This window comes from Ammospiza nelsoni, chromosome 5 (genome assembly GCF_027579445.1).
Source record: "Ammospiza nelsoni isolate bAmmNel1 chromosome 5, bAmmNel1.pri, whole genome shotgun sequence".
In the NCBI taxonomy this organism is placed as follows: Eukaryota; Metazoa; Chordata; class Aves; order Passeriformes; family Passerellidae; genus Ammospiza; species Ammospiza nelsoni.
The window spans coordinates 40,330,820-40,357,589 of NC_080637.1; the positions used below are offsets into that span (position 1 = coordinate 40,330,820).

At 35.6% G+C, this 26,770-nt stretch overlaps 1 protein-coding gene across 1 annotated transcript in view; it reads left to right on the forward strand.

Moving 5' to 3' along the window:
• The window catches only part of TMTC2 (transmembrane O-mannosyltransferase targeting cadherins 2), a 237,163-nt gene extending 211,202 nt beyond the window's left edge, over positions 1 to 25,961 (forward strand). The window contains exons 15-16 of the mRNA XM_059472560.1: positions 2,903 to 2,966; positions 23,045 to 25,961. Of these exons, the coding sequence (XP_059328543.1) occupies positions 2,903 to 2,966; positions 23,045 to 23,224 (244 nt within the window). The 3' untranslated portion in view covers positions 23,225 to 25,961. The remainder of the gene's footprint in view (positions 1 to 2,902; positions 2,967 to 23,044) is intronic.
• The last annotated feature ends 809 nt before the right edge of the window (positions 25,962 to 26,770 follow it).

Genomic DNA, 26,770 nt, shown 5'->3' on the forward strand with positions numbered 1-26,770 from the left:
ACAGAGCAGCTGATTATAAAACCTGATAATCTTGTTCTTACACAAAAAGGTCCGTTATGAAAGCCATTCAGCATTTTAAAATATGAATTGCTGAAGAAAATTTCTTTGTAGATGTGCTGACATCTATGATTTTACTGTAAAAATCAACAGTCTGAAGCCTTGCACCAAGCAGCAGGCATGGTAAAACTAACCTTTCTCTCTCACATGTATCTAAATCACTCAGCATTGGTGGTGTTTTTCTCTTACTACAGTATTTTTTCCAGTGAACAGTGTAAAAATCAAAATGAATGTTCACTGATAATAGCTGGGTGTCAGGACAGTCTAGGAGTGATGTGTCATCAAGCACATTCTTAGGTGTCACTGTTAGTCAGCTGGAGCTATATATGGGGAATTTTTTGGTCTGGAAGCTCAGGTTAAAAGATATGAGAGAATAAAAAGTGGAAACATTTTTTCCCTTAAAACCAGACTGCATGCTAGTTGTTAGTGGGGAAAATCAGATATGTTTTCAAGGGCAGTTCTCATGAAAAGATTTAGGATAGAAGTTAAAATATAGTTCATAACTATGAGAAAGACTCTCTTCTGAACCTCTCTTTGCTCCCTTTTCTTCCTCTCTGATTTTTTATCAACATTTTATCTAATATTTTACTCTGTGAGTTATTTTACTTTTAATAGTGTCCTTCCATTATTTGACATTGATCCAGAGCTCTTTACTGCTCAGTGGCATAGGGTTACTGCAATTTCCTACCTCTGTGCCTTTAATTTTTCTCAAGGGAAAACTGTTTCAGGGCTTAATTAATTTCTAGCTTAGATTTGCAGTGGAAATAGGAACCAGAATTCTGCACCATCTTAGCTAAAGGAACAGTTGCTGAATGCCTCAGACATGGACCTAGCAATTTTTCTGACCAGGTTACTGTGTTGTGCTTTCATTTCTATAAACTGTTTTTAACAGAGAACTATATATTCAAACTGATTCCACTTGGCAATTAATGATCCCTGTTCCAAGATGTACATGTGGCAGGAGAGCAAGCCCTGTATTTCCACTGGCCTAAAGGGGGGACAGGATTTTAATGTGTTAACACACTCACATGCCAGCAACTCTTTTTGGAGGTGAAGTGTAGCATTTGTATTTGCCTCCTGGGAAAGGCACCTTGTTTATTGTATGTTATTTCACCACTTCAGAAGTGATTTGTGTCCTGACAGTTTTGTACAAACAGGGGAAAAAAAAAAATCTCTGTAACATGTTTCATTTTACAGTGCTTTGCTGTAAATCCTGAAATTCCTAAGTATGAGATTATTTTTTTTTTGCAATCATTTCAAGTGCTACTGATGCCCAGCAGGAGTGATTCAGAAGCAGGTTGAATGAATATTTTTAGACATTCAATCATTTCTAACCATTGCAACCACTGAGTCAAGGATACATGTGCAAAGTAATTTAAAACAGTTAACAGGTATAAACCAGGTTCTTTTTAGCAAATTGTTAGTCATGAAATGGTTTTAGCTTGCACAGGAATTACATGAGAAACTTCAAAGTGATTATCCTTTCTCCCTTTCTCCTCCCAAGACCAATAGCTGTAAAAAGATGTTTGGGATTAATTCCCTATCCATATATTATGTGGCTAATGTTTAAAATCTGGGTGGATAGAAACAAAATTCGAACACAATCTGATTGCAAATCATGTAAAGGCTCATGTAATGAACAAAGCAAAACAAGTTCTCCGTTGATTGATACTTTTTGAACTAGTAACTTCTTGCAAAAGCAGGAAAAGAAGGAAAAAAAATAATCAAACAGCCCACTCTACAGTCTTATCCTTGTTTTCAAATGTTTCAATTTGTATCACAGAAATGTAGCTGTAATCACATAACAAACACAAATATGCTGAAGATCTCCTGTCCTAAATCTCCTGTGAAAAGACTTAACACTATGATTCATAGGAAAATAGCAAATAACTTTAGCAGATGATAAGTAGCCTACCTGGGAGTACTGCTTGGCTGTTCTTACAGATTTGCCATCTTTCCCTTGACATGCATGTGATCAACTGTTATTCATTGTATTAGTAGCCAAAATGGATAGTCAAGGGGAAATTAAGAAGGTGGAGATAAAAGGAGAAGAGGGGAATTTGAGAGAAGTGATAAAAAGGGCCTGTTGAGACACAAACATGTTTGGATTTCTTTGGCAACCTACTGCATTTTTGTTTGAAGGCCTTGAACTAAAAACTCAGGGGAAGAAAAGAAGCTAAACTATGAGGAGCATGTAGATGCTGACCGTAGTAATAAGGAGAAGAAAAAATGTTGAGCTAATACTGCTTCAGGTACCCAGAAACTCATTCTCTTGGAATGTGAGATTTACATTAAATGCCTGCTCAGGATTATGTGAGTAAATGTTGAAATCAGAACTCTTTTCTGAATTAATTCCCTCAATCATGGAAACCTAGTTTTTAGAAAACTTCATGTTCCCTAACTTTTCTCCATTTTTTTACTGGAATTATAATGGTTTTGGAAGGGCACAAAGTGAGAAACTACATGTGTTATAATATACAGTTTCAGAATTTAAGTATGTCTGATAACAAAAAATGAGCCACATTTTCTTCTGGTGAAGACTGGTATGTCTCTGTTTTTGCCTGAGATGAGTGTTCAGCCTTCTGTATTTCTTTCCATTATGTACTAATATCATTGCAGAACTAAAAAGAAAATGAAGTAATCAAAGAGGATTTGTGCTAATGGACATTCTGAACTATAAGAAAACTTCTAGATTTACATATTTTGTGCATTTGTTAGGATAATATCCTTAAACAGCAGGGAGGAGTTGCAGTGTTTAGTTTTTAGCTGTGCTTCTTTAGGTATGGTTTCATTTTAACACAAGAAAAATGAGGTGTAACTGTGTTGTTCTTTTCCATCCTGATAGACAAGCCAGTCTTAATGAAGAGGCTGAGAAGTATTATGAAATGGCAGCAGGATTAAGACCTAATGTAAGTACCTTCTTAATGATATCCAGTACAGAAGTTGGTGAACATGCTACAGTACTGAACCCTTCGTGTTGAGGAGAACTTCTTGCTGGAGCGTTTGATCTCTCAGCCTGTGTTACATATGCTCTTTTAGTAGTTAATTGTTGGGTATTCAGATGAAACTGTTCCTTTGTCAAACCAATCACTGCACTTTCAAGTTGCCTCGATGGAGTGGTCTAGCCATAAGTCTTGGCCAACATACTTGGAAAAGACTTCTGGATTTAGATTTATTTATCTGTGTTTAAATGTGATGAGTTTGGAAAGCTTTTCCAATTCCATCTCTTCACTAGTAAAAGAGAATGAAAGGCTATCCTGTGAGCCACAGTTTAAGGAATTTTTAATAATACGTTTATGCATTTTCTTCTGTCATGAACTTCTGGCAAACGTAAAGATGTTTATCTCTGATGTAGTTGTATATTGGCAAAGAAATACTTATTGTTTGAGCAGATATATATAGGAGAAGTGACATGCCTTTTAAGAAAGGAAGCTCATTTCCAATTTTCATTGCATGAGGAATTAAAGAAATAAAATACTTCTTACTTACCTTTTTTTTTTACTAAATATTACATTTCTTTTCAATTACCTTCCCATTTTGAGGAAAAAATCATGAATATGAATGGGGCAGAATTTATTTTAGATACATAACACTTTGTCTATGCAATAAATCAAATCTAGGAAAATTTCTGTCACAGAAGTCCACAGTGCCAAATTCCAGGATACAAGTCAGCAAATGCAGTTAAAAAAAAAGAAAAACCCAAGTTTGAAAAAAAAAATACTTAAAAGGGTTTTCAGAGCTAAGAATCAAAAGCAACAACAAAATATAAAAAAAAAAACATAATAACTTATTGTATGAAATTACAGATTTCCATACTGTCTCTTAAGAACTCTCAAAAAACTACTTATTTCATTACTTCATACTTTGTGAAATAACAATAAAGACTCTGTGATTCATAACACTTGCATAATGCAAGACTCTTTTGCCTTTTTTCTGAGAGAATACCTTAATATTGAAAGTATTCCCTCAGCTGTCTGCAGATTGGTACAATTTTTCTTTTCTGTGCTTCATTGTATGCTCAAAATGCTTCTCAGAAACTAAGAAATAAGTTTATTGTGTATAACCCTATATAAATATGGTTATATATTTGAGGTTTCTCAGAGAGCTTTGGAGTGACTGACAGCAAGCTCATAGCAACAGTGCTCTAAAGGTTAGGTATTTCTGATTGTTGATGACAAGCTTTACATGTTATGACCAAAGAATCATTGTTGAAGAATAAGATTATCAAAACACTTTATTGTAGAAAATTTCTTCTAACTTTGATTAGTGTAAGTAAAACTCTAATAGGTACTGGTGTTCAGCTTTCTTCCAAAGATGATTATACTTTAATGTTCTAGGTGATAGTTTAATGTTCTAGCTAAGCATGGTGTGCATATGGTTTATAACTTTTTAAGAATATTTTATTGGTGCAGAGTGGGAAACTTGTATCCATTTTCACAGCCATTATCAACTTTCTGATGACTTTACAGGGATATGTCTCAAAAATGTGCACAAAACCACAAGTAGTCATACATATTTTGCTTGTTGTTATTAACTCTCAGATTTGCCATACTAGTTTCAGACTGGGAGGAAACGAAGCCACTTGAGGAGGCTTACTTGGGAGTAAGCAGTTTAATGTGTACATGGTAAGACAGAAGCTCCCAATCTTTCCAAAGGAAAATGGAATGAAAATAATTGAAGGACTGTGTACTTCATGGCTGCATCTGTGCCAATAAATTAAATGTGCCTAGAACTATTCTCTAGTGCTGATTGAACCAGCTGCTTTGAGTGCATCCAGGTATTGTCCTAGAGACTGCAGAGATCCAGGCCAGAGCTGTGTGGAAACCATACTCACAGCATGAAAATGCCCACAGTTGATTTTGGTATTTTGTATGTGGCCTGTGTATCCTCTCCCTGTCATATGAATATTAAGGATCAGCAAATTATCTGAGTCAAGATGATAACGAAAAATCCTTAAACAGAATCAGTGCTTGGAAGGATCTTTGTTTTGTTTTGGGTTTTGTTGGTTTGGTTTTTTTTGGTGGTTTTTTTTTTTTTTTTTTTTTTGGTTTTTTTTTTTTTTTTTTTTTTAATCCATCACTAATGGTCTAGAAACATTTCTTGACAGAAAATTCAAACTGCTAGATGTATTAATGTGATGTAATATGCAGATTTCTACCATACCATGTATGTAAACACATACCTATATGTATACTTTTATGCATCTGTTTAGCTGCTAGTAGGTCTGTCCCCAAATAGCCTCTCAGTGAGAATACTGTGACACCATTGAAGTCTCATTCTGTGCAGTGAATCAGCCTTGTTAGTAGTAACAATTAAGTGCTCAAAGAGTCTGATTAAGAAGAGTCTTTCTGGCCTTTGTTCTGGTGCTTTAAACAGTACTGTTTGGTGTGAGTGAATTATGGAACAGCATCCCAAGTAAACTGGGACTCTGCTTTTTTTCAGTATGACTTTTTTCCTTTGGTTCCCCAGCCACTTGACCAGATCCCAAGTTGAAGATCCATTTCTTTGTTATCAACTTCTTTCTTTCACTGTACCAAGACAATTAAATTATCACTTATTCTTTAGAATAACTTTAGACCAATGCCTAGCTCCTGAGAGATTTTCATCTAGCACAGCCTGAAACAAAACTCAGATTTCCACTCTCTAACATCTGTTCCTTTGCAAATATAACATATTGTATAATAACTCTAATATTGCTACTATAGGATACAGTCCTTAAGAGCAGTAAGAGATTTTAATAATACTGTAAACAAATCTTTTACTGATGGTTAGTGAATTTTTTATGCTCGTTTAGGTATTGGAACACAGTTTTGTTCTCAGCATTCTATCTTCCTTTTGCATCTCTTTCTTTGATTTCTCAACCATTCTTGTTGCTTTTGGAATGAAGCAATACTCTGTGCACAGCAATTCCTCATCTGCTACCTAATCTATAAGCCCTTTGGATCCAGAAACTGCTCTGCTGAGCTCTTCTGCACCCATGTCCAGTTTAAATGGCCATCTGATTTACTACTTTCAGAGATACTTAATTGGCTATTTTAGTGCTTTTTCCAGACAGCAGTCTTCACTCTTGCATTTGTCTCCTAGACAAGCCCTTTTATTTCAGTGTCTCAAAACGGGAGACCAGTGAGCACCAATATGCCTGCATGTCTGTGTTACATTCTCATTCAACTAATCCATTTTTAGAAAAGTTGTGACTAAGGCAGCTAAAAACATTGCCAGAAACACAGTATTCACTTACAGAAAATGTAACTTCTCTGAAACTTGCAGGCTATTGTTTTTAACAAACCAAGCATAAAAAGATTTTATTTTTGCAATACTGGGGATGATTCATTCATCACTGAACTAATTCTGAGAGGTCTGAGAATACAGTTTATTTTTTTCATTACAAGCCTTATTGCAATGACTGAAGTATTTGCAAGAAAAATATACTCAGTAAAGGAACAATTGCATACAGCAAAGGTGTGTTAAAATGTATATTCACATCTTGAATGCCATCCTTGCTTTTGGATACACATTCTCTCTGCAGATGGTAAAACAATTAAAACACTTTGATACAATAGCTGCACCAGCTGAAAAAGAGCTTGGATGCAAATTAAAAACAAGTCTGGCTGTATTAGTGTTTAAGATATAGACCTAGCTGTTATCTTAATAATGTTCACAATTGGCTTTATTTGCAGTAGGTGGGTATTTATCGTCCATGAAAGTAATTTCCAGACAAATTTCAGAAGAGCAGTATTTTCTGTAGAACATACTGCTGCTTTCAAGATTGGATCAATTTGTCTTTACTAAAGAAGCAAGCATTCTCAAGGTTATGTCTCTTTTAGCTTTCAGAGAGGCAACTTCCCCTGGACAGCCAAGAGTTAGGGAGGAATCCAGGAAGCAGTTCAGAAAACAAACCTACTTTTATTTGCAATCAGTTATTTCTTACCGGACTGTCTTTTCTTCCTTCAACTATGTAGGTAACCTACAGAGATTAGCCTCCCTAGCCCCTTGATCTTTATGAATGCTTTCCAAAAATACGTTACTGCATTGTGTGTTGTACCATGATCAAAACAAAATAATTTTAGAGCTTTCTCAGTGAGAAACACATATGTTTGTTCTAGCAGTGTTGCCTTGAGTGTACATTAATCACGTTAGTCTAATTTTAGTAAATTCAGTTGCATGAAGAAATGAAACCATAAATTTCTTGGACATTTATACAGTAATTATTCTGAGAGTGAGAATTGCTGAAGAAAAGCTGTATTCAGAGATGATTTTTGTGTGCCCTACATATTGTAATCTTCACAAACCAGGAAATTGTTTTAACAAGTTGTTAGGCTCTAAAATCGGAGCTTTAAGCTTGCTTTGTTGTGGAAAAATCAGGCCTCCAGAAACTGTCTTTAAATTGCCATTCTTTACAATCATGTGAGATACCAAATTAAGCTTCAGCCTTTGTTCAACTTTTAAGATATCATTTGTGTAATAGAGCTGCGTTTCTAATTTTTTAAGTCTGAGACTGAAGCCAGCCATTAAAAAGCTGCTCTAGAACCCCCACATATGGCCAATGGCTTTTGAGACGAAAGGGCACTTTGAAGTGTGACCTCAAGAGTATTAAATGAAAGAGAGCTCACCAGAGCCTTAAGACTTTGAGCCACCACCTTGAGCTGATTGGCTTAGGAGCATTCCTCAAGGAGGTGTCATGACCTGTAAGTCAGTACCATCCCAACCACATATTAGTGCTGCTTGCAGTCTGGAGCTCGTGACAGCTTTAAGCCCCGTGTCATCAGCACATTGTCAGCTGCAGCTGTTTCCACTCTACCACTTCAAAAGGGCTTGATTAAATGTCTTACTGTAACAACATACATAAAGACACACACAGAGAGTGAGGGGGAAAGGAGAAATGTACCTATAAGCAAAATAAATACAATTTCCACTAGATGGTTTAATCATGATGTGGGGGACTAAACCATTTTTTGACTTGAAGGGATTATGTAATCAGTTAACACAATATCACATTAAAAAGCAGTTTCTACAAGTGCTTCTTTAATTTTTTTCCCCAATGCTGGAGTACAGATTTCATGCCAAAGGCTTCAGGCTTGTAATAAGCTCTACCTCAAGCTGTCTAACTGGTGAAAGAAGAATGCTAGTGATTTCCACATAATTGACTGTAATTTCATAGGCACCTTAGAGATAACATGCTTTCACTGCCTTCTTAAGGAAAGTGCTCATAATTCATGGGGTTTATTCATGGCAGGACTTCTAAAAGAAAATACTTCCACTAGTACATGCATCTTTAAAAAAATAAAGTAAATATAGCATTTTTGTCTTGAAACATATGTAATCAAGATCTACTTTATTATATTTTTTTTTCCTTCAATGTTTCTGTGCCAAATTTTCCTATTTGATTTTCTCATGAACAGTCAGGAATTGCCTCTCGTAGCTTTACCGGATTTGGAGTAACTGTGAGGGGAAAAAGCTTAAATGCATTTTGCCACTTTGTTAAGGACATGTCCTGTTGTTGCCAGGGAGAATTTTCATAAACTTTTTTAAGAGCTTCTGCTATGTTAAATCTACTGATAATGCCAGTAATGGATGGTTTAGCAGTGATTCTTGCATTGTCTGCTTCTGATCCTCAGCTGACAGAAAAACTGGCTACCCTGGATCCAATGTCACAGCCACACTGCTCCAGGGATACAGCAGATCCCTCACCAGCAATGTATCTGTTGCTCCTGCAGCTGTTTTGAGCAGGTCTGCCTAGTCCCTGTTATTCAAATGTAACTAGGGTCCCTTGCCATCCATACTCCTGGTTTCTGGACCATAGTACAGATAAAGCTGACATAATTCCCTAGAGAAACAATATATGTATGGTTTTAACACCATGTATTACTGTCAGTAAAACATGAAAATTTACAGCTGCAAATCCTTGTTTTAAAATGTTGTTCTGCCTGTTTACTTATTCATTCAAAATAATGAACACATGGTAATATTTTAGCTTTATCTACTGGTGTTATAGGATGACCACAGAGCTGTATTTTTAAGTACAGCTGATCCATCTGTTTAGTTGTCTGCCTGTACTGAAAGTGGAGCAGAAGGAGCTTCTGTTGACTGCCCATGTGCCCTCTGAGCTCTCAGCCTCTCCTGCCCTTTGTCAGGGCTGCACATCTTCCTACTAGCAGCACCAGTTGCTGCTAAGCCTGGCATTGTTTAAGGCTTCCTCTCAAGTGTGCCAAACTTTCTGCTTCAGTAATGTGAGTGGCTGTGGATTCCTTCCATCCCAGCAGTGCTCTTGGCTTCCTGAAAATGCCTCCTTTCTTTGCTCCTGTTGAAGGTGTGAGGAAAAAGAAAACTTCCCAGGATCCAGTTCTTCCTCTCTTCCTGCTAAAGACTGAACCAATTGTTACAGGGTGTGTAGGACTTCCAGGCACTAAAGCAGGTACTATGGTTTCCTAATAAGAGGAAAAGGCATGAGTGATGAGAACTGTATTTCCAGATGACATGTTTTTATTTTTTTTTTTCGTTTGAATTCAGACAGATTCAGCTTAGGCATGGATTAGCTTCACTGGGAGAGGAGATAGTGGAACATCCTTATTGAAAAGAGGACATCACTCTCTGATCTCAAAAGGTTAAGAGAGCCCTTTCTTGGTTACTGTAAATTGTTGGACTGTCCCTATTGAAACACCATGAAAAAATGACTCTGAGATTTGATATCAGAATATCTGTGACATTTTTCAGTGTGTGTAGTGCAAGGGTGACCTAGCTTAAAGGTTGTGCAGAACAGAAAAATTCAAGAAAATTAACTGAATGCAAGATTCCCTTCATTTCAAGTATGAAGACTCTTCAGTATTTGCACAGAAATGGCAATATTTCCCCAAGTAAAGAGTTTATCCACACACAAAGTCTCTCTGCTCCTCTTGAGCTTTGTAAAATCTTACTAGTCTGCAACTCAATTTTCTTGTGTTTTTGTTTTACTTCACCCCTTTCATATCCTTCTTGTCTGAAACTAAGTCCAGGGCAGATACATTATTTACATCCAGCTATTTGGGAAAAACAATGTTTATTCTTTTGAACAAAACTATTTCTTTCTGTATTTGCAATTACACTTGTTCACAGCCCTCCAAAATATTTTTATTACACATTTGGGGTGGTTGTTGTGCACAATTGTCAGCTTCAAGATAGGCTTATATGTTGCTCTGAATCTTAAAGTATTCCTGCTTCAGCAGAGATTAGTGTCTCCCACCTTAAAAAAAATAAAACAGAAGAAGGAAAAAGCCTCATGTAGTGTTTTCCATCCCTGTGACCTCCATCAAGGGACAAAGAAAAGAATACAGGCTACTGGAATGGGGATATTTACCTGTACCTGAAATACAATATCAGAATGAGTTATATAATTTGAAAACTGATTTACTCAGCTGAAAACACTGAATTTCCTTTGGGAAATACATGAGAATATTTATTGCCTTACCACAGAAAATTGTACGTGTGTTTTCTCCTGCATTGTAGCAGCTCTTTAAAAGCAAAGATTGAATGTGCTTTTGGGCAATTATAGAATACTTAAATCTAGTTCTCAATATTGTGATCCATCTTTGTGTAAGATGTAGAGGAACAAGCAGGAAATCCTGTCATTACAGCTCTCATTTTCACTTTTGTGAGAGCTAGGTTATGGGGAGTTGATTTGTGCTCTCCTGATTATACAAGCAGTTAAACACACAAATGTCTAAGATCAATTGGTTTGCTCAGTGTGATTTGCGAGCTTTGAAATTGAATTAAAATGTGTTTAAGTTGCTGTTTATTTCCCATCTAGAATAATTTGTTGTACATTGATATTCTAATCAATACAGAGCTATTTTGTCTATGCAAGTTCTAAATGACTGAAATGAAAATATATTCATTCAAGTTTCTTTTGCTTATACCGATATTGCATTGCAATGCCACTACTGACTTGTTTAGAATTGCTTCTGTTTCTCCTGCATATGTGAGATAAATTGAACTCTCTATGTTCTGACTTCATGTGGAAGCATGCAAGCACCTATGAGCTAGCCTTAGCTTAAAGTTTTCCAAGCAGTAAGCTGCAGGAACACTTGGCAAAGTAAGCCAGAAGTTCATTGTTATGGTAATTCAGAGTGTTTTAAATTTCATACTTAGCTATAAAAATGTTTACAAAATTCCCATAAATATTAGTCCTTCTACTAAGTCTAATTATTGACGTAATGTATTTTCCAAGTCTTTCGACTTCATGAACAGGGAAATGTATAGACATGCTTTTACTAAAGGGGAAACAAATGCTGGAAATAGGCATCTATATACTAACTCCCCCTTTCTTATTTATTTAACCTCTAGAACTCCAATAAATAGTCAATTACTCTTACCAAGAATGGTTGAAACGCTAATTTTGTGCTAAGCATGTAGTCTGGGAGAAGGAAACACTCTGATAATTCATATGCTATTTACTTAGCACACAGGTCATACCAGGTTTTTAGTATGTCTGATGGCAATCCCTTGTGTGCTTGCTAATAAAGTCTTTTCTTCGCACAAAAATAAAAGTTAAAAAAAAACCCAGTACCCCAGGGCTCTTTGGTTAATGCAACCACTTTCCATTGTAGGCTCTGTTGCCCACAGGTTCAAAATGTTATGTGACTAAATCTCCAAAAAAAAAAACCCACCATGTTTTCACAAAAATCATGCATGTTTATTGTTGGTGTAGTATGTTTCTCAAGAAGTTAATCAGGGAAGTATTAATTTATACATTCTGGTTTCTCTCTGGGCACCTACCCATGTTCTTCAAGTACCATTAGGTGATGTAACCCTTGGATAGTTCATAAATTCTCCAAAGTGAAGGCATTCTTATACCAAATAATACTTGAGTTATTTCATTGTCAAGACTTTGATTCAGAAATTTTGTAGGACTGTACCTCAGTTAACTTGAAATGAAAATCTTGCATTATTTTTAATATGTATTTTCATTATGCCAGTCTTTATCTCATGTAGTCTTTATCTCATGTATAGATATGTTCAGTCCACCATCAAAAATGCTTAAAGAAAAAAAAGATGTAAAGTCTGCTAGGCCTGTCCCTTCGAGTGCAGATTTGTTTCATCTATCATTTTAGTGTTTTTCTTCCACATCTTAGTAGGCAGATATTCTTTTTTTCCTGTGCTTACACTTCAAGAATGAAAAGAACTGCACAATGTTTGTGTTTGTACTCAGCTGTGATGTTAATTTACTGAATAATTTGAAAATTAGGTTTTTGAAACTAATTAATAAGAAACTAAATAGTCTGGATTTGTACTATTGAGTTCAATAAAACAAATCATTATGCTTTGAGATGATGAGGGGTAGTAGTTTTTGAAGATGCTGAAATTGTGGAATTGAATAATTGGTGTTTCATGGGTAGATTTATGCACTTAATTTTGATTTACACTCTGATAGTAATATGGCAGGGAATACTGAGCTGCCTACATCAGCTCCTGGAGAGAGCGAGATTGCCTTTGCCTGGAAAATTTGCCCTTGGTGTCAATCAGAAATAAAGTGCCATGAAATAGAGAGCTCACACCAGCAGATTAGCATTTCAGAAATTAAACCATCTGTTTGAGCTCAATTAAAAGGGAATCCAGCCAGGCTTTTCCTAATAGAATGTTCTAGTGCTGATTCTAGAAACAATGCAAGGGATTTATCACGCAATGAGAACTCATAAGAATGTGAGTTTAATGCCCATTAAATAAACCAACAACTATACATTCTCAATAGGATGTTTTGCAATAAATAATTTCTTAATTTTCTTCCTAATCTGTATTTTTGATGTATTTCTCAATCACGGAATGTTTTTTAGTTGTGTATTGACACATCCTACTAGATTTTTTTTCCCCTACAAGTTCTGGAGAAAGTTTCTTTCTCACAAGATAGTTTTGCTGCAAGAGGTCTTCTCCCCCACCCTCCCACACCTTTGGGTTGAATGTAATTTTGTGTAAAGAGGAGAAATGCCCTGCAGTGAGGCTGGTTTTGGTCTGAGATCTGCCTGAGAAGAACTGTACTTTTGCAGACTGCTAGGAAGGGGATGGGTGGCAGGTGTCTGTATGAAGTAATTTGGTTTGTATTTGGTTTTGAAAGTAACTTCAGTATCAGTTTGAACACATTTTTGCTTCAGAAAGTTAGTCCAGAGATCAGATGCCTGCAAATGAGAAGGTTCAGCGGGGAGGAGATGGAGAGTTGCTTGTTTCCCCCAAGGAACAGTCCCTTTTTGAAACTGTCTGAACCCCACTTTTTATTGGCTACCTCTTCATTTTGCATCCACATGATTCTGTTTACCACAGTTAGTTTTACTGGAGAGCAAAAGTGCAATCCATTGTACCTACCCTATTGAAATGTCTCCCCTACATTGAACAGCTTTATTACTAGGCTGAGGAAGTTTTACTAATTCTTCAGGTGTTCCAGTAAGGATTGTCTTCCTTAACAATAAATAACTTAATTCTGGCATTCTGGTTTGTAACAGTGCCAGTTGCCTCAACATCTGGCTGCCTCAAGCTCTTTGCAAACAATTACAGCATGAAAGAAAATATAAACTTCTTCCAATAAAGCAGCAACAGTAAATAAAATCCACGATAAAGCCCCTGTATTAAATTCCATAGGAAGATTTGCAGTATGTCTCTTAGATTCTATGGAGGTGAATGATTAATATATTTATAGTGGAGTTATTTGGTGGAATTTTATTGCAACTAAGTTTTCTACTTCATTTTTTCACATTCTGACTGCATTTAAACGCACTTAAAATTATCAGACATGTTCTGTCCTTTTTGAAAGATCCATGATACTTCCTTAATTCTGCTTGGAAAATTCTAATCGGATAGCTACATTGCTAGAGATTTTTTGCTGACTAGTTCACAAGTCGAATGTTTTACCCATAATAGAGGAAGAAAGTGCTCTCTGAGCAGAGATTATGGAAATTGCACGGCAGACAAACTTTTTGGTTTGGGTGGAAAAATTAGCTTGAACAGAAAGTTCACTGGTAGAACCCTAAATTAATTTCTGTGGGATCCTGTGGTGTTCAATAGAATGAGTGATAGCTGTTGTAAAATTGAGGCAAAATCATCTGAGTCATCAACTACAAAATTGCTTAGCAATTCTACTGGCTCTGGATTATACCTTGCCCCAGCCATAGAGGGTTTTATCTGGTCCAGTTTGGAGCAAGCATCTGGTTTCACTGAATAATTTCTAACACTGAATTTCAGAGGCAGGAATTGGTGCTAGTCTTGCAACTATTAATTGTCCTCTTGTGCCTTTGAAGTAATTAATTTACTGCTTTTACAAAAAGAAAATATTACTTAAATTGTTGCTTCATGTGTCCATTTCTTAAAATTTTAGTTTGACAAATACAGAAAACTTCTGTTTGATAAACAGCATATGCTGCATCATGTGCAGTCTTTCAGAGTAGAATGTGTAACTTACCACTGATCATGTCCTGCTATTATTGATATTAATTACTGTAAACACGTGTCATTATTCAGATGTGGTAAACAAGGCTACCCTAGCTGCAAGTAATTTTGGTTTTTTAGAAGCCACAACCTTCTAAAAGCCTAGTGAGCAATTAGTGGTCTTACTATTAATGATCAAAAGACCAAATTTTAGAAACTGCAGCCCTGAAATCTTTAAGATGTAAGGATAAAAATTAAATCTGTGCACTTTCTGTGGAAGTTAATAATTTTTATATGTACTATGCTTTTAATTGCTTAATACTGTACAGGGGACATCTGCAAGTTACTGGCTGCCAAAAGGTAAGGCATGAATTTTTATGAATTACACAGAACACTGTAATTCAGCATTTTACAAAAAACCTCTAGTACGTGCCTCTTTTCTCAGCTGCTCTCATAATTCTGTGTGTAAAAATCAAACTCAAGACAAGTTTGGGCATAAGCTTATTGCATTAGGTAAAAAGCATGGAAGTGATAGGAGCCAGATGAAAAAGGACAAAGAGAAGAAAAAGATGCAATGCCTCAAAAAGTCCTAGCATTTGCTTTTCTGTAATACTCTAAGACCACACTTTGTCTGTGAACTGTCTTAATAACAATTGTGCATGATGAAAGCCTTAAAAAAATTACCAAGATTATTGTTCTTTGTGCTCAGAGCAGGTATGTCAAGTTGCATAATGGTTTATACAATGTGCCTAAAAGCAATGCCTTTTGACTGTAAGTACATAAATAGTTTGGGAAAACATACAGTTATACCAACATTAGTCTAGTTCTCAAGCATTTAATTCAGTTGTCAGCCAAAGGTGCAAAGGCTTGTTTGAAATTTAATGTTAAACTGAACATTTGCGTCGAAATATTGGAAACCTCATTACATTGAGATTCCCCTAACTAGAACCTAGTTAAATTTTCAAGGCTAGAAATTAACATTACTTCTTTCTGAAACTGCAGTTGTTGTCTATTCTGCTCGAAAATAGAACTTTATTGTAATATGTCTGTCACAAGCATCTTGGAAAAGCTTACAACCTTCTCTGTGTATCTGGGCAAAAATAAGTGGATAATGCATTCATTTTCAGCAGTCATTTTTATTTTCTAATGGCACTTTATTTGATTGGAAAAACGAACATGTTTTAATGCTAATAGTGTGAGAATAATTGTGATTAAAAATTCTGATGATCTGTGTATTAGACTTATCTCTGAAGATTAGCCAGTTTTGATTGTGTTTGTGTGGACAGCTATTCTAATCAGACCTGCATGTGAGCTGCTGGGGTGAAGTACATTATATTTTTTTAAACTTTTTACATTTCTTTTAATTTAAAAGTGGGCTTTGTCTTTAGGCAACAACACAAAGCCCTTTCTTTTCTGTTTTCCAAGGTTTAGAAAGAAAGTGCAGGTAAAAATACATTTACTCACAAATTGATTTTCATTTTAATAAACTTACTTTGTTTTAATAGGACAGAATTCTGTTAGTGAAAGGTTTTGAGCAATTTCTGTTTGTCATTATGATAGTACAGATGACATTTCTGTTCATTGGGCTTTTCATTTGCCTGAAGCACAGACTTCCTACTTAGTATGCAGCATATTTATGCTGTACAAGGTAAATAAGTTGTTAAGTGTTTTATAAGATAATCATAACTATATATTAAAATCATCAAATTGAAGACAGTTGGATTCCTATAAACAAAATTGAAGTGATTTGGGTTTTTTGTTTTAAATGGAATCCTAAAGTGCGAGGAAAACTGAATAAGATTATCCTGTCCTATACTGATGACAACATTTAAGCTGGAAAGCAAAGAAGTTTAATTAGAAACACTTTGAGGTCTGGAAAATGTTACCTTTTTTTTTTTTTAATACAACCATAATATGAAATGCTCATAACGTATGTTCCTCTTTAGCTTTTATTGTGGTAATACAAGTATGTTATCTAAAAATGCCCATCACAGTTTCCATATAAACTGAGTGATTACTAGGAGGCTTCTTAAGCATAAACCAAAGCCATTGATGCATGACCATTGGGAAAAAACATCTAGATACACAGAAATTACAAGTGTAAGTACATTTATGTGGGATGTTTTCAGCTGTTGTTAGGATCCTGACAGCCTCTAACAGTTGTAACACATGCTTTTGTTAACTTGCTGATCTGTAAACTGGCCTGCCCTGAACTTACATAAAGGCCAATGGTAGCTAGTTTTTCAGCATCAAGATGTAGCATGTATCCATATATGGTTGTTTGGTTTTGGATAACTATATTTATAATATGCTGAGCAGTCTTGGAGGTTGAGATGAACAAGATGTTGAAGGGAAAAAAACTCCACTGGCTGGAGAACATTGATAGTAAAATTTCCCCTACTGAGAAACAAAGTAGACTGCTTGATGCTTCCTTCCTATGCCAAGTCTAGAACTCTTCCCTGACTCACAGCCGTGGGTTTCCTTAATGATACTGATGTCTCAGTCCAGCAACAAACTAATTTCATGATATGCTTGTGGATGAAGACTCCCACATCTGTCACCAATAAATAGGAAAAAAACGGGTGAGAAACCCTTCCTTCTCTTTTTAATTTCTGGCTTTAAATTTACGTATCATGTAGTTTGCAATTTGAGATAGGAAAGTCTCCAGTGTTTCAAAATGCACAAGGTTAGATGCATATAATTTCCATGCATATCCTCCTTTCACCAGGTGGGTTAAAGTGTCATCTGCTTTAGGTGTCCAGATGGGAGTATCCAAGTCTAAAAGAAAAAAAAAACTAAAAAAATATGCATGACCTAATATTTTTGTAGTATCATCAGCTGTTAAGGTGACCAGGTATTAAATCAATCTGGTTTTCTACCTTATTAGCATAATATATTATCCTCACCTGAGACTATATATAGATAGTGTTCAACAGAAACTATTTAATTCCTATTTACTTTTTTAAATGTCTTTATTTATTTATTCTTTATTTGGAGGTCCTTTTTTTTCTGCAGGGTGTGTATCTTCCCTGGAAATCAATAATTTGTTAATTTGGCGAACAATGAATGAGGTCTCTGTTTAATGACTTGTTAGTAAATAATAGGTATGGTGATTCTCTATTTGGTGTTAAAAACATACTACTCTTAAAAATGATGACTGAATACAAGGATCAGATCCACTCCCCTCCAGATCCTTGGTCTATTGTTCTTTGAATGTATATAGCTATTTATGTTGCTCATTCTTAAGGTAATTAAATAGGGACACAGATTCCCTTTGCAGCACATATGTCTAGGTCCATTTCTGACTAATACAACAGTGGTTATATTAGCAGAAACTGTGCTCTGTGTTGAAATTAATACTGGCAGGGTGAATGTTTTCTTCTCCATTTCCCCTCTTAACTGTTTAAACTGAAAGCTGTTGTTGACACAAAAGCATACTTACTAAAATTGTTCATAAGCAGATTTGAAATTTAAGTGATGTACTTAACTTTTGTAGAGGAAAAGTTGCAGGGCATTTTTCCATTTTAAGAGCTTGCAAAGATGCTGGTTTTTTTATTTGTTTTCCAGCAGAACTGAATGTTTTGCTTTCTGGTTTGAGGACACCAGAAATCCCTTTTAACTTTGAATTTTAGCTATTTTAGCTTTTTCATTCTGTCTGATCCATACTACTTTGCAATACATCCTGTCATCTTGATCCAGAATGTTTTTTGCACCAAATTATCAGTACCTAGACAATTGACTTTTGTCTTAGCCAGCTTATGGGAGATCAGCGTCTTAGTTGTGGTTCATGTACTGTTTGTGACAAAATTCCAGACACAGCACATGCAAAATGCTGTTCTTTAGAGGCCTTGTAGTGTAGAGAACCAGGTAGAAACATGAGTCTCTCTCCATAACTGCTGCTTGGTTTATCTGAGAACACCAGATCATTCTGATAAAAATGTCTGTTTCCATGAGCCACTGAAGATTTTGTGTGTTGTCAACGGATAATAAGATGCAGTTGGCAGCAGTTGTCTCTCAGCATGTTCCTCCCCTGCTTTTTCCTTCCACCAGTAGTAAAAGTTCAAGAGAAAATTCTTGCTATCACTGCAGAAGGATAAAAAAGGGCATGACAGCAGATTACTTAGTGGCCACTGATCAGATGCAGCAGTCCAGCATGATTTTCTCTCATGCCTAGTGAGCCATTCTAGACCTAATCTGCTGTTTGACTACTCAGTCATTGTACCACCTATGTGTCTTCAGTTATCAAAGAGAAATATCTGAATTTTTCACCTCTTTTAAACTCAAAGTGCTGGCACAAAATATTCATTTGTGATTGATGTTTTGTGTCCTTCTTTAACTCAAAAGAAATTCTTAAAAGAAAAAGTGTCCTTGATTGCAATTTTTAAAAACAATACACAACCTCTGTGTTTCTGGTAGGTTGGCCACATTTATTACAGTATTTATTCAACAGTCCTGGGGTTGTTTTGGAGCATCTACAGTATCAGACACAGCAGTAATTCCTTAAGAGCAAGATGGACTTTGGCAACATCTTTTCAGTGACTCTTTAAAGTGGGTATTTGAGAAGTATCTTGCACTTATGAGTCTACTGGGGTAAAAATTGCCATAATTTCCTTAGAAGTACCCCAGCATCAACAAAATGCTCTTTCATCTCAGAATCTACTGCCCTGATTTCTGTAGTGTTGAGCAGAGAAGGTCATCTGTAAGCAGAGCTTTGAGGAAAACAATTTCTGATTTCCCTGCTTGTGTTTGGCCTGTTCTTTTTTCATACTCCTCTGCCATGCAAAACATACATTTGTGCTAGAGTAAGTGTTTGTGTATTAGTTTCTCTCTCTGTAACTTGATCATGTAGGAGTAAAATTGTCTTTTTGTGTTTGGGACTGTACTGCTATGGCATTTGCTGTATGTGTAGCCAAGATGATGAACAAGAAGGCAGTTCATCTTCTACGTCATTAAGATTTATTCTGTTTGGGGGTCCAGTACTGTATATGGTTACAGTAGTGTAATCCTGAAATACTACTCCAAATTATTTTGAGTCATTTGAAGATTCTATAGTTCTCTAATTTTAGAGAGGACTTTTTGATAAGTCCTTTTTGATAAGTCCCAGTGCTCTCCTTTAATTTTGGTACCTAAGGGAAAATCTGAAAAAATTGTCATCAGTGTAAACCAAAACCACCTCAGGCAACTAAATGCTTGCCTTGTGTTATTTCATTATTCATTAACTAATCTGTTATTCCTTTTCCCTCCTCCCCATGAGCACCTTCCCCCACCGCCCTCAAAACCCACTAAGGAAACAAGCACACCACGGTAAAATGCTAATAATGGGAATAATTCCAAATTGACCATAAAAGGCAGCATTTATAACCTCAATAGAAATGCCAGTCAGCTATTTTTGATGTAAAGCATCTGTCTCCAGAAGGAAATGAAGGCAGGCCTGTTTCTCCTTTCAAGTCTCTGAAGTAGTAGGTGGTGTCATTTGTTATACAGTGCTACAAGTCCCGTGTTATTGCAGTGGTAGCTGCTGCCTTTGTTAACGTACTGAAAAGTTTTATCAGCTGTCTTTAATAAAAGACAATCTATGTGAAGCAAAACTACAGCAAATGTCTCTTGCTCTCTTATCCTCTGACCATCCTTTTTAAATGCCAGAGAGAATGCCACTGATGAACAATCTTGCAAATGTGCAAAATTCTTGTGACTGTTAGAATAAACCATAAATGTTGGGGCAGCTGTTATCCTAGAAAGTTAGGGAGCAGTCTTTCCAAAATCCTGTGAACTTCCTTATTTGAAATGTAAAGAAGTTAGAATGTTTCAGTTCATACCTGAAATGATTTATCAGTTCACATTTTCCGTGGATACCTTTGTGTAGAACATTAATGGCCTAGAATCCTAGAATTTGTTTGGCCTGCAGGAAATCAAAAATGATGTGTAGAAGTAGGAAAATTTCAATTAAAAGGTATGCAGTTTGTTCATTTTATTTGGTTTTGTTGCTTGCTCTTGTGAAATTATGTATCAAATTAAAGACATGATGGTAGGAGAATTTCTTAGCTAGGCATATGGTCTTATATATATGATGTTCTTGATTAGTCCCATACACACACCATATTTTCAGGAGGGTATAGAGGAAATGGGGAGGAATTCTGGAAGCCATATGAGTTATTTCCTGCACAGTAAGTTTTGTGAATGCTGTAGAATTAGCCCTGAGCACATTTAAACATGTGTCTCATTTCTATGAGTTTTTCTAGGTTTAAGATATTTTTAGTCCTTATCCGTTGTAAGCTTTGTCTCAGTGCAAACACGCACATAGTTATAATTCAAGTGAGATGACAGCTCTGTGTCAATAACTTCAGGAAAGATTTTTCATTCATGAACTATCATTAAAGAAAGAAATAGGATGACTAGAGGGAATGGACATTCCTACTCATGATTTGAGAAAATTCTCTCAAACAAGCTGAAGTCTAATAATGAATTAGATGTGGGGGGTATTTAGACAGTCATCAATGTACATGGGAGTTGATTTCCAAGCATTCTTCACTTTAATAACATCAGTTAGCACCCTGAACATCTGCAATTAAGGAGTATATTATTTAATAACAAAACAGTCTGCAAGACTGGCATTTCAAAGATGGTGCTATGAAAATATGGCTGCCAATATGAGTTACTTGTAGCATAGATTACGTTTCAGGGGCCTACTTTCCCTTCTTTTGAAGAGTATTGAACTGATAAAACTATATAAAACCCAGCTGGGATTTTTGTTTGTTTGATTCACAGTAGAATGACTTACAGAAGGTGGAAAAAATCTGTCAGGGTAAGGCAAGAAGAAGTAAATCTAAAAATTACATTTTCAGATTCCGCTTCATTAGCATTGTGATGTTTACAATAAGGAGAGCTGAACTAATTTTGTTTTGCTTAATTTTGAAACTCTGTAAGCCATTTGTTCTGAAAATTTGATGCATCACAGTTCTTTATGAGACTTTGTGATGTGTGTATTACTATGTTAAAAGAAGCAAGAAGAAAGCTGAGAAAATATTAATATATAGTATGAGAATATACAGCATTGGAATTATCTGAACAACATTTCCACCACAAAATATAGGTTTTGGACATAAGAATTATAGGGATTTTGTTGGAGCTTGCTTAAAAAGGATAAGAGTAATGAGTTTTACTTTGTAGTGGAGAGCCTTGGAACAAAGGTAAGTCTTCCTCGTCGTAATGATTTCCTATTGCCACATCAGTCTGGGAGACCAACTGTAGTACATATTTTATTGACCTTCTACCTAATGTATTTTCATACAATCATCAAATGGTTTGGGTTGGAAGGGACCTTGAAAATCATCAATTCCAACCTTCCTGCCATGAGCAGGGACATCTAGACCAGGCTGCTCAGAACCCCATCAAACCTGGCCTTGAACACTTCCACAGCTTCTCTGGGCAACCTGTTCCAGTGTCTAACCACTTTCCTGAAGTTATTGTCACTGGAGAGCTCCTAAAGCACACCAACACACCCTCACAGTCATCTGAAATTGATATGCCATTCACATTTTGAATATTATTTTGAGCAGAACGCTGATGAGTGTTGGCTTGAAACACTTATCCTCTGATGCAAAACTATGTGACTGTGAATGTGAGTTATCCTAAAGCTCATTGAAACTTAGGCTGACCTGAGAGTGAGAACCATAGTGAACTTTGTGTGGTATTTTTTTTCCCATTTTTCTTTAAAATGCAAAGCACTGGTTTGACAAATGCCTTTACTGTGCTCTCACTAGGATGTGAATACCTTGGTGCTTGCTAAAATATAGGTTAGACTCTTCAGCTTCATAAATCTGCTTTTCTGCCCTTGTAATATTTGTTAATTCCAGTGACTGGCATGCTTTTACCATGAAGAACCTGTTATTTCATAATGGAATAACCTTGAGATGAAAAAAATAAAAACAAGCTAAGCATTTTGTCTTAGCTAAACATGAAAAAAATTCTAGTAACATAAGATTTTAAATTGATTTGTTACAAAATTTTAACATTTTTGTTATTAAAATAGCATTTTTCCACTGCTGTTAATTTTATTCAATCATTCCTTAAGAAATAATTGCCACAACCTGAATCTAAATGGATATCTTAGAACCCCCGGACATCCTTAGAATCTGAGAGCAGGCTGTATTTCTTACCAGTTACAATTAAGACAAAGAGAAGAAAGGGATAAGTTCCAATTATTATTGTGTTAATTATTCCCAATGATTATAAACTCTTTATTGGCAAGGGGTTTGATTAAAATTAAATTCTTGTTGCTAATTCACTCTTGGATTACTTTAATTTTCTCTTGGAATCTGTGTTATGCCAACATTACCACATTTAAAGCTTTTTGAGTTCTGTGTTTTCTCATTAAAGAGAGAAGGCTTATGTCTGTAGGCACTAGAGCTTGACCTGTTTAAAGCACAAACTACACAGCAGCTGTTCAGAAACTTTTTCTTGTTATCTGTATTTGCTTAAATTACTAAATTGCTTCCATGAAAAATCAGCAAACATAAGGGAGTAATTTAAGTGGAAGAAGATTGTCTAAAAAGAAAAATTGAAAATATTTGTAATATTCCTCCTTCTTTTTTTTTATCGGTACCAGTATCCAGCTGCCCTAATGAATCTTGGAGCCATTCTCCATCTGAATGGCAAACTGAAAGAGGCTGAAGAAAACTACCTCCTTGCTCTTCAACTTAAACCTGATGATGTCATCACCCAGTCCAATCTTCGCAAATTGTGGAATATCATGGAGAAACAAGGTTTGAAAACATCCAAAACATGATGATGAAAACTCTGAACTTCTTTACCTTAGAGTGATTAAACCCAAGAACTTGAACTTCCACAGAGTTGTCAGGTCAGAGAACTTGCTGGACTTGACTGCAAGGATCTGAGGTCCTAATTGCTGCTAGGAGAGGCTATTCTGATAGAGAAATAGAAAAAGGCAGACTTTGAGGGATTCATGAAGAACTTGTTACGCAGCAAATGTATTTGGAACAATGGCACGTGAGAGAAGTTGTTTCAGTATATTTGATAAATAATTGCAAATCCCATATTGCTTACTTTTGGGTGGGTACTTGAAATGTATGCTGTCCTAGAAATATGAAGGGAAAATCACACAGTATACACTAAACCATATGGGAGTTAAAGTGGTAATAGTAGGTCAAAGTATTTTGCTGGTACTGTAACTCATTAAAATGTGTACTAAATCCAGTGTGTTTGCAGTTTGTCTTAATGCTGCTGTATCTCACTTTTGAACCACTTGCTAGCCAATTTCACAGCTTACATGGCCCCTTTTTTTCAAACCTGTCACATGATTAGATGACAGCATTGCAAGTTGTTTACTGAGAGTATGCCTGTTACTTCAGCTTGTTAGCTACTAGTGCATTTTTCTTGAGATACACAGTCAAATTTCTGTGAGGTAGACAGAATGACCAAGAAGCTGTCTGCATTCTACATCTGATGTAGTATGCAGGCTAGTAAAAAAAGGACCAGAGGTGTGATTTAGTAATACAAGCAAGAGGGATGTTGGTCCTGATACCAAATCAGTGTGGTCAGACTGTCATCTTAGAAAAAAATAATTGGTATTATAGAATAATGTGTTTGACTCTCTTTACTTTGCTATGAGATAAATCCAACTTTAAATTGGACTGTGCATATTATGTTTTTGCAATTACTACTTAAAATGGGATTTGAAAATATTAGTGGGTAAGTAAAATGAGACTTCATGAGCACCTCAGAGAAAAAGGAATGTTATGCATTGATGAGGATAGCAAATAACTGAAGGGAGTTGATTCAATCATGCTTCAAATAGTGTAGATTGAGAGGAATCAGTAATGGTGATTGCCAGTTACTTTTCGTATTTGTTAGTGTTTTAAACAAACCCATTCAGATTCTAACCGAATATTAGCATTCTGTTTGTATTCTGACACATGCTAGCAGCAGAGCTGTCAAATATCTAAATATGCTTTTGGTGAGGTTCAATTTATTTCTGTTTCAGAATGATTTAGCCTCATTACTGTTTTAGTCTTCAATCTTAAATGTCAAAATAATTTATTTTAAATCGAAGTATTTGAAGCTTTAGTAATTCTTTTTTCCAGGCCATTTGTTAACTGCTTTCTTTCTTTGGAATAAGTATTATTGTTTGTAAGAAAATTTACTATTTCATTTAATGGCCCTTTGGTATCTGCTTCAGTATTCCTTTCATAAAGATAGATAAAATGTTAAAGTGGTAGAGCACCTTGAACTGAAGCTTCTTCAGGATCTTCTGCTAAAAACTCTTTATTACTGAAAAGGGGTTTGGGGTTTTTAGTTTATGTATTCCTTTTTACCTGTTGAGCACCGTTCCAACAAAAATGTAGAGAAGAACACCTTGCTGTATTTATTTATTTATTACTTGACTGCAGCAATGTTACCTGTCATTAACATAACAGTCTCTAATGTTGCTATTTCCTTTATTTGGTTTTACTTGCATTTGTTTTGTGATTATTGTATGTACCGAATGGGAAAGGGAACACTTCAGTTATACTCTACCTTCTTGGTCATTCTAGCCTTACACTTGGATTTTAAATCTGTATTGAAATAGATTGGGGAATAGCTGTTTCAAAGACAGTATAGTAGAAAAACTATAGTTATGTGTATTTCCTTTTCTTTGCTCTTGCTCACTAAAATACCATAAGTTGCTAAGTTTACAACTGGCCCACCAGAAAGGCCAGAGGGGCAAGATTGTTTGGTGTTGTGGAGTGTGTCAAGTTTTTCTCAAATAATGTTCTTGCTGGAAAAGCGAAACTGAAAGATCAAAAGTTGAATTTCTACTTGATCGTTGAAACCAGTGTTAGAATACAATGGTAGCTTGAACTTATTCTCCTGCTTTACTGACTTTCTGGGAAAAGGTATAGAAATAGATAGTAACTGTAACTGAGCTTGGTATAGAACTGTGGTATCCTGCAGCTTTATTTGCTCAACAGCCATCAAACTTTGATGGCTTCTTGGTCTTAATCATTCACCAGGTTATTTATCTCCTTTAACTTGTACTTTTTCTTGTTCGTTAATTTTTATTCATTGCACAAAAAGGGGGAAGAGGGGAGCACTCCTGTGATATGCTGTCATGCTTGCATTGATAACTGGTTTTGATTGTTTCTTTAAAAAAAAAAAAAAAAAAACAAAAGAAAAGAAAAAGAAAAAAGGACTACCATAAATTTACCAAGAATGTCCCTGAATACATTTTTTTAATATAGGTCTGGGCTTGATAACTTTCTTCTTTTGGGATAAATTTAAAACATGTTTAAAATATGTCTCTCTGCTCAGGGATTTGTGGTGGATTATTGCAGACAGTGCTAAAAAAAGAAAAAGAGAAAAAAGAGCACAAGACAAGTTTACTAAATTAAAATTTTATTTTTTGAAAAACTGTTATTTGTATAAATTATCAGATTTGTAGGCTTTCCTTTTTGTAGAAATAATTGTTTATGTGCCAGATAAAAGAATTTCAATTTTGTTTTCAATAATAAAGCATTGATAACTAATATCCTGTGTATTCCTTTGTGTTACTATAACAGCACTCTGAGTTTTTAAATTGTTCTATTTTAGTTAGTAATCTATTATTTTGTGTGTGGGAGAACTGGATAGTGTAAAATACAACATGTCACATTTGGCTTTCTTCTAAACTCTATTGGAATTAGACTTCAGAGATATTTTCAAAAAGGTTCCCTGAAAGCATTTTTTAATATTTATACTCACTAAATCTGGCCAAATGGATATGATAACTATCATATTTGATTATTGTGTCTAAACTCTGTAGGAATAAAAGCTGATTAATATATTTACAAAATACTTTTATACTACCATCCAAACATGATGTCAGTAAAAATGGTGTTAAAATGTAATTGGTTACAAAAGCTGAAGAAAAGATTCTGCCTACATGCAAGATCTTTTGCTTGTATGAGGTCACCTTTTCCTCATGCTGCGAAGTCATATGGTGAGTTCAAATCTTCTGCCCTCCTGTGCAGAGCTGTTATGAATTGACATGGTTCTTTTGCCTTTTGGCTGTCTTTTAATCTTCTATGGACAGAGCCTTCTTAGCTCAGTGCAGCACTAATATTCTTATATCTGCCTAGTTCTGTTGCATTCGGCTCCTGAGCATTGATAGACTTGCTCTATGATTGAAAACCATGCGTGGGCATAAACAGAGCAGTCTTTTGGTCACTGAGTTGCAAATCCACCTGTCATGACATATTTTTATTGAAGGTCACACCTCACCTTCAGACATTCCTTGCCTGAGGAGATGTTTATAAGCAGCAGGTGATGAAGGCAGAGTGTGCAAAGAATCATCTGA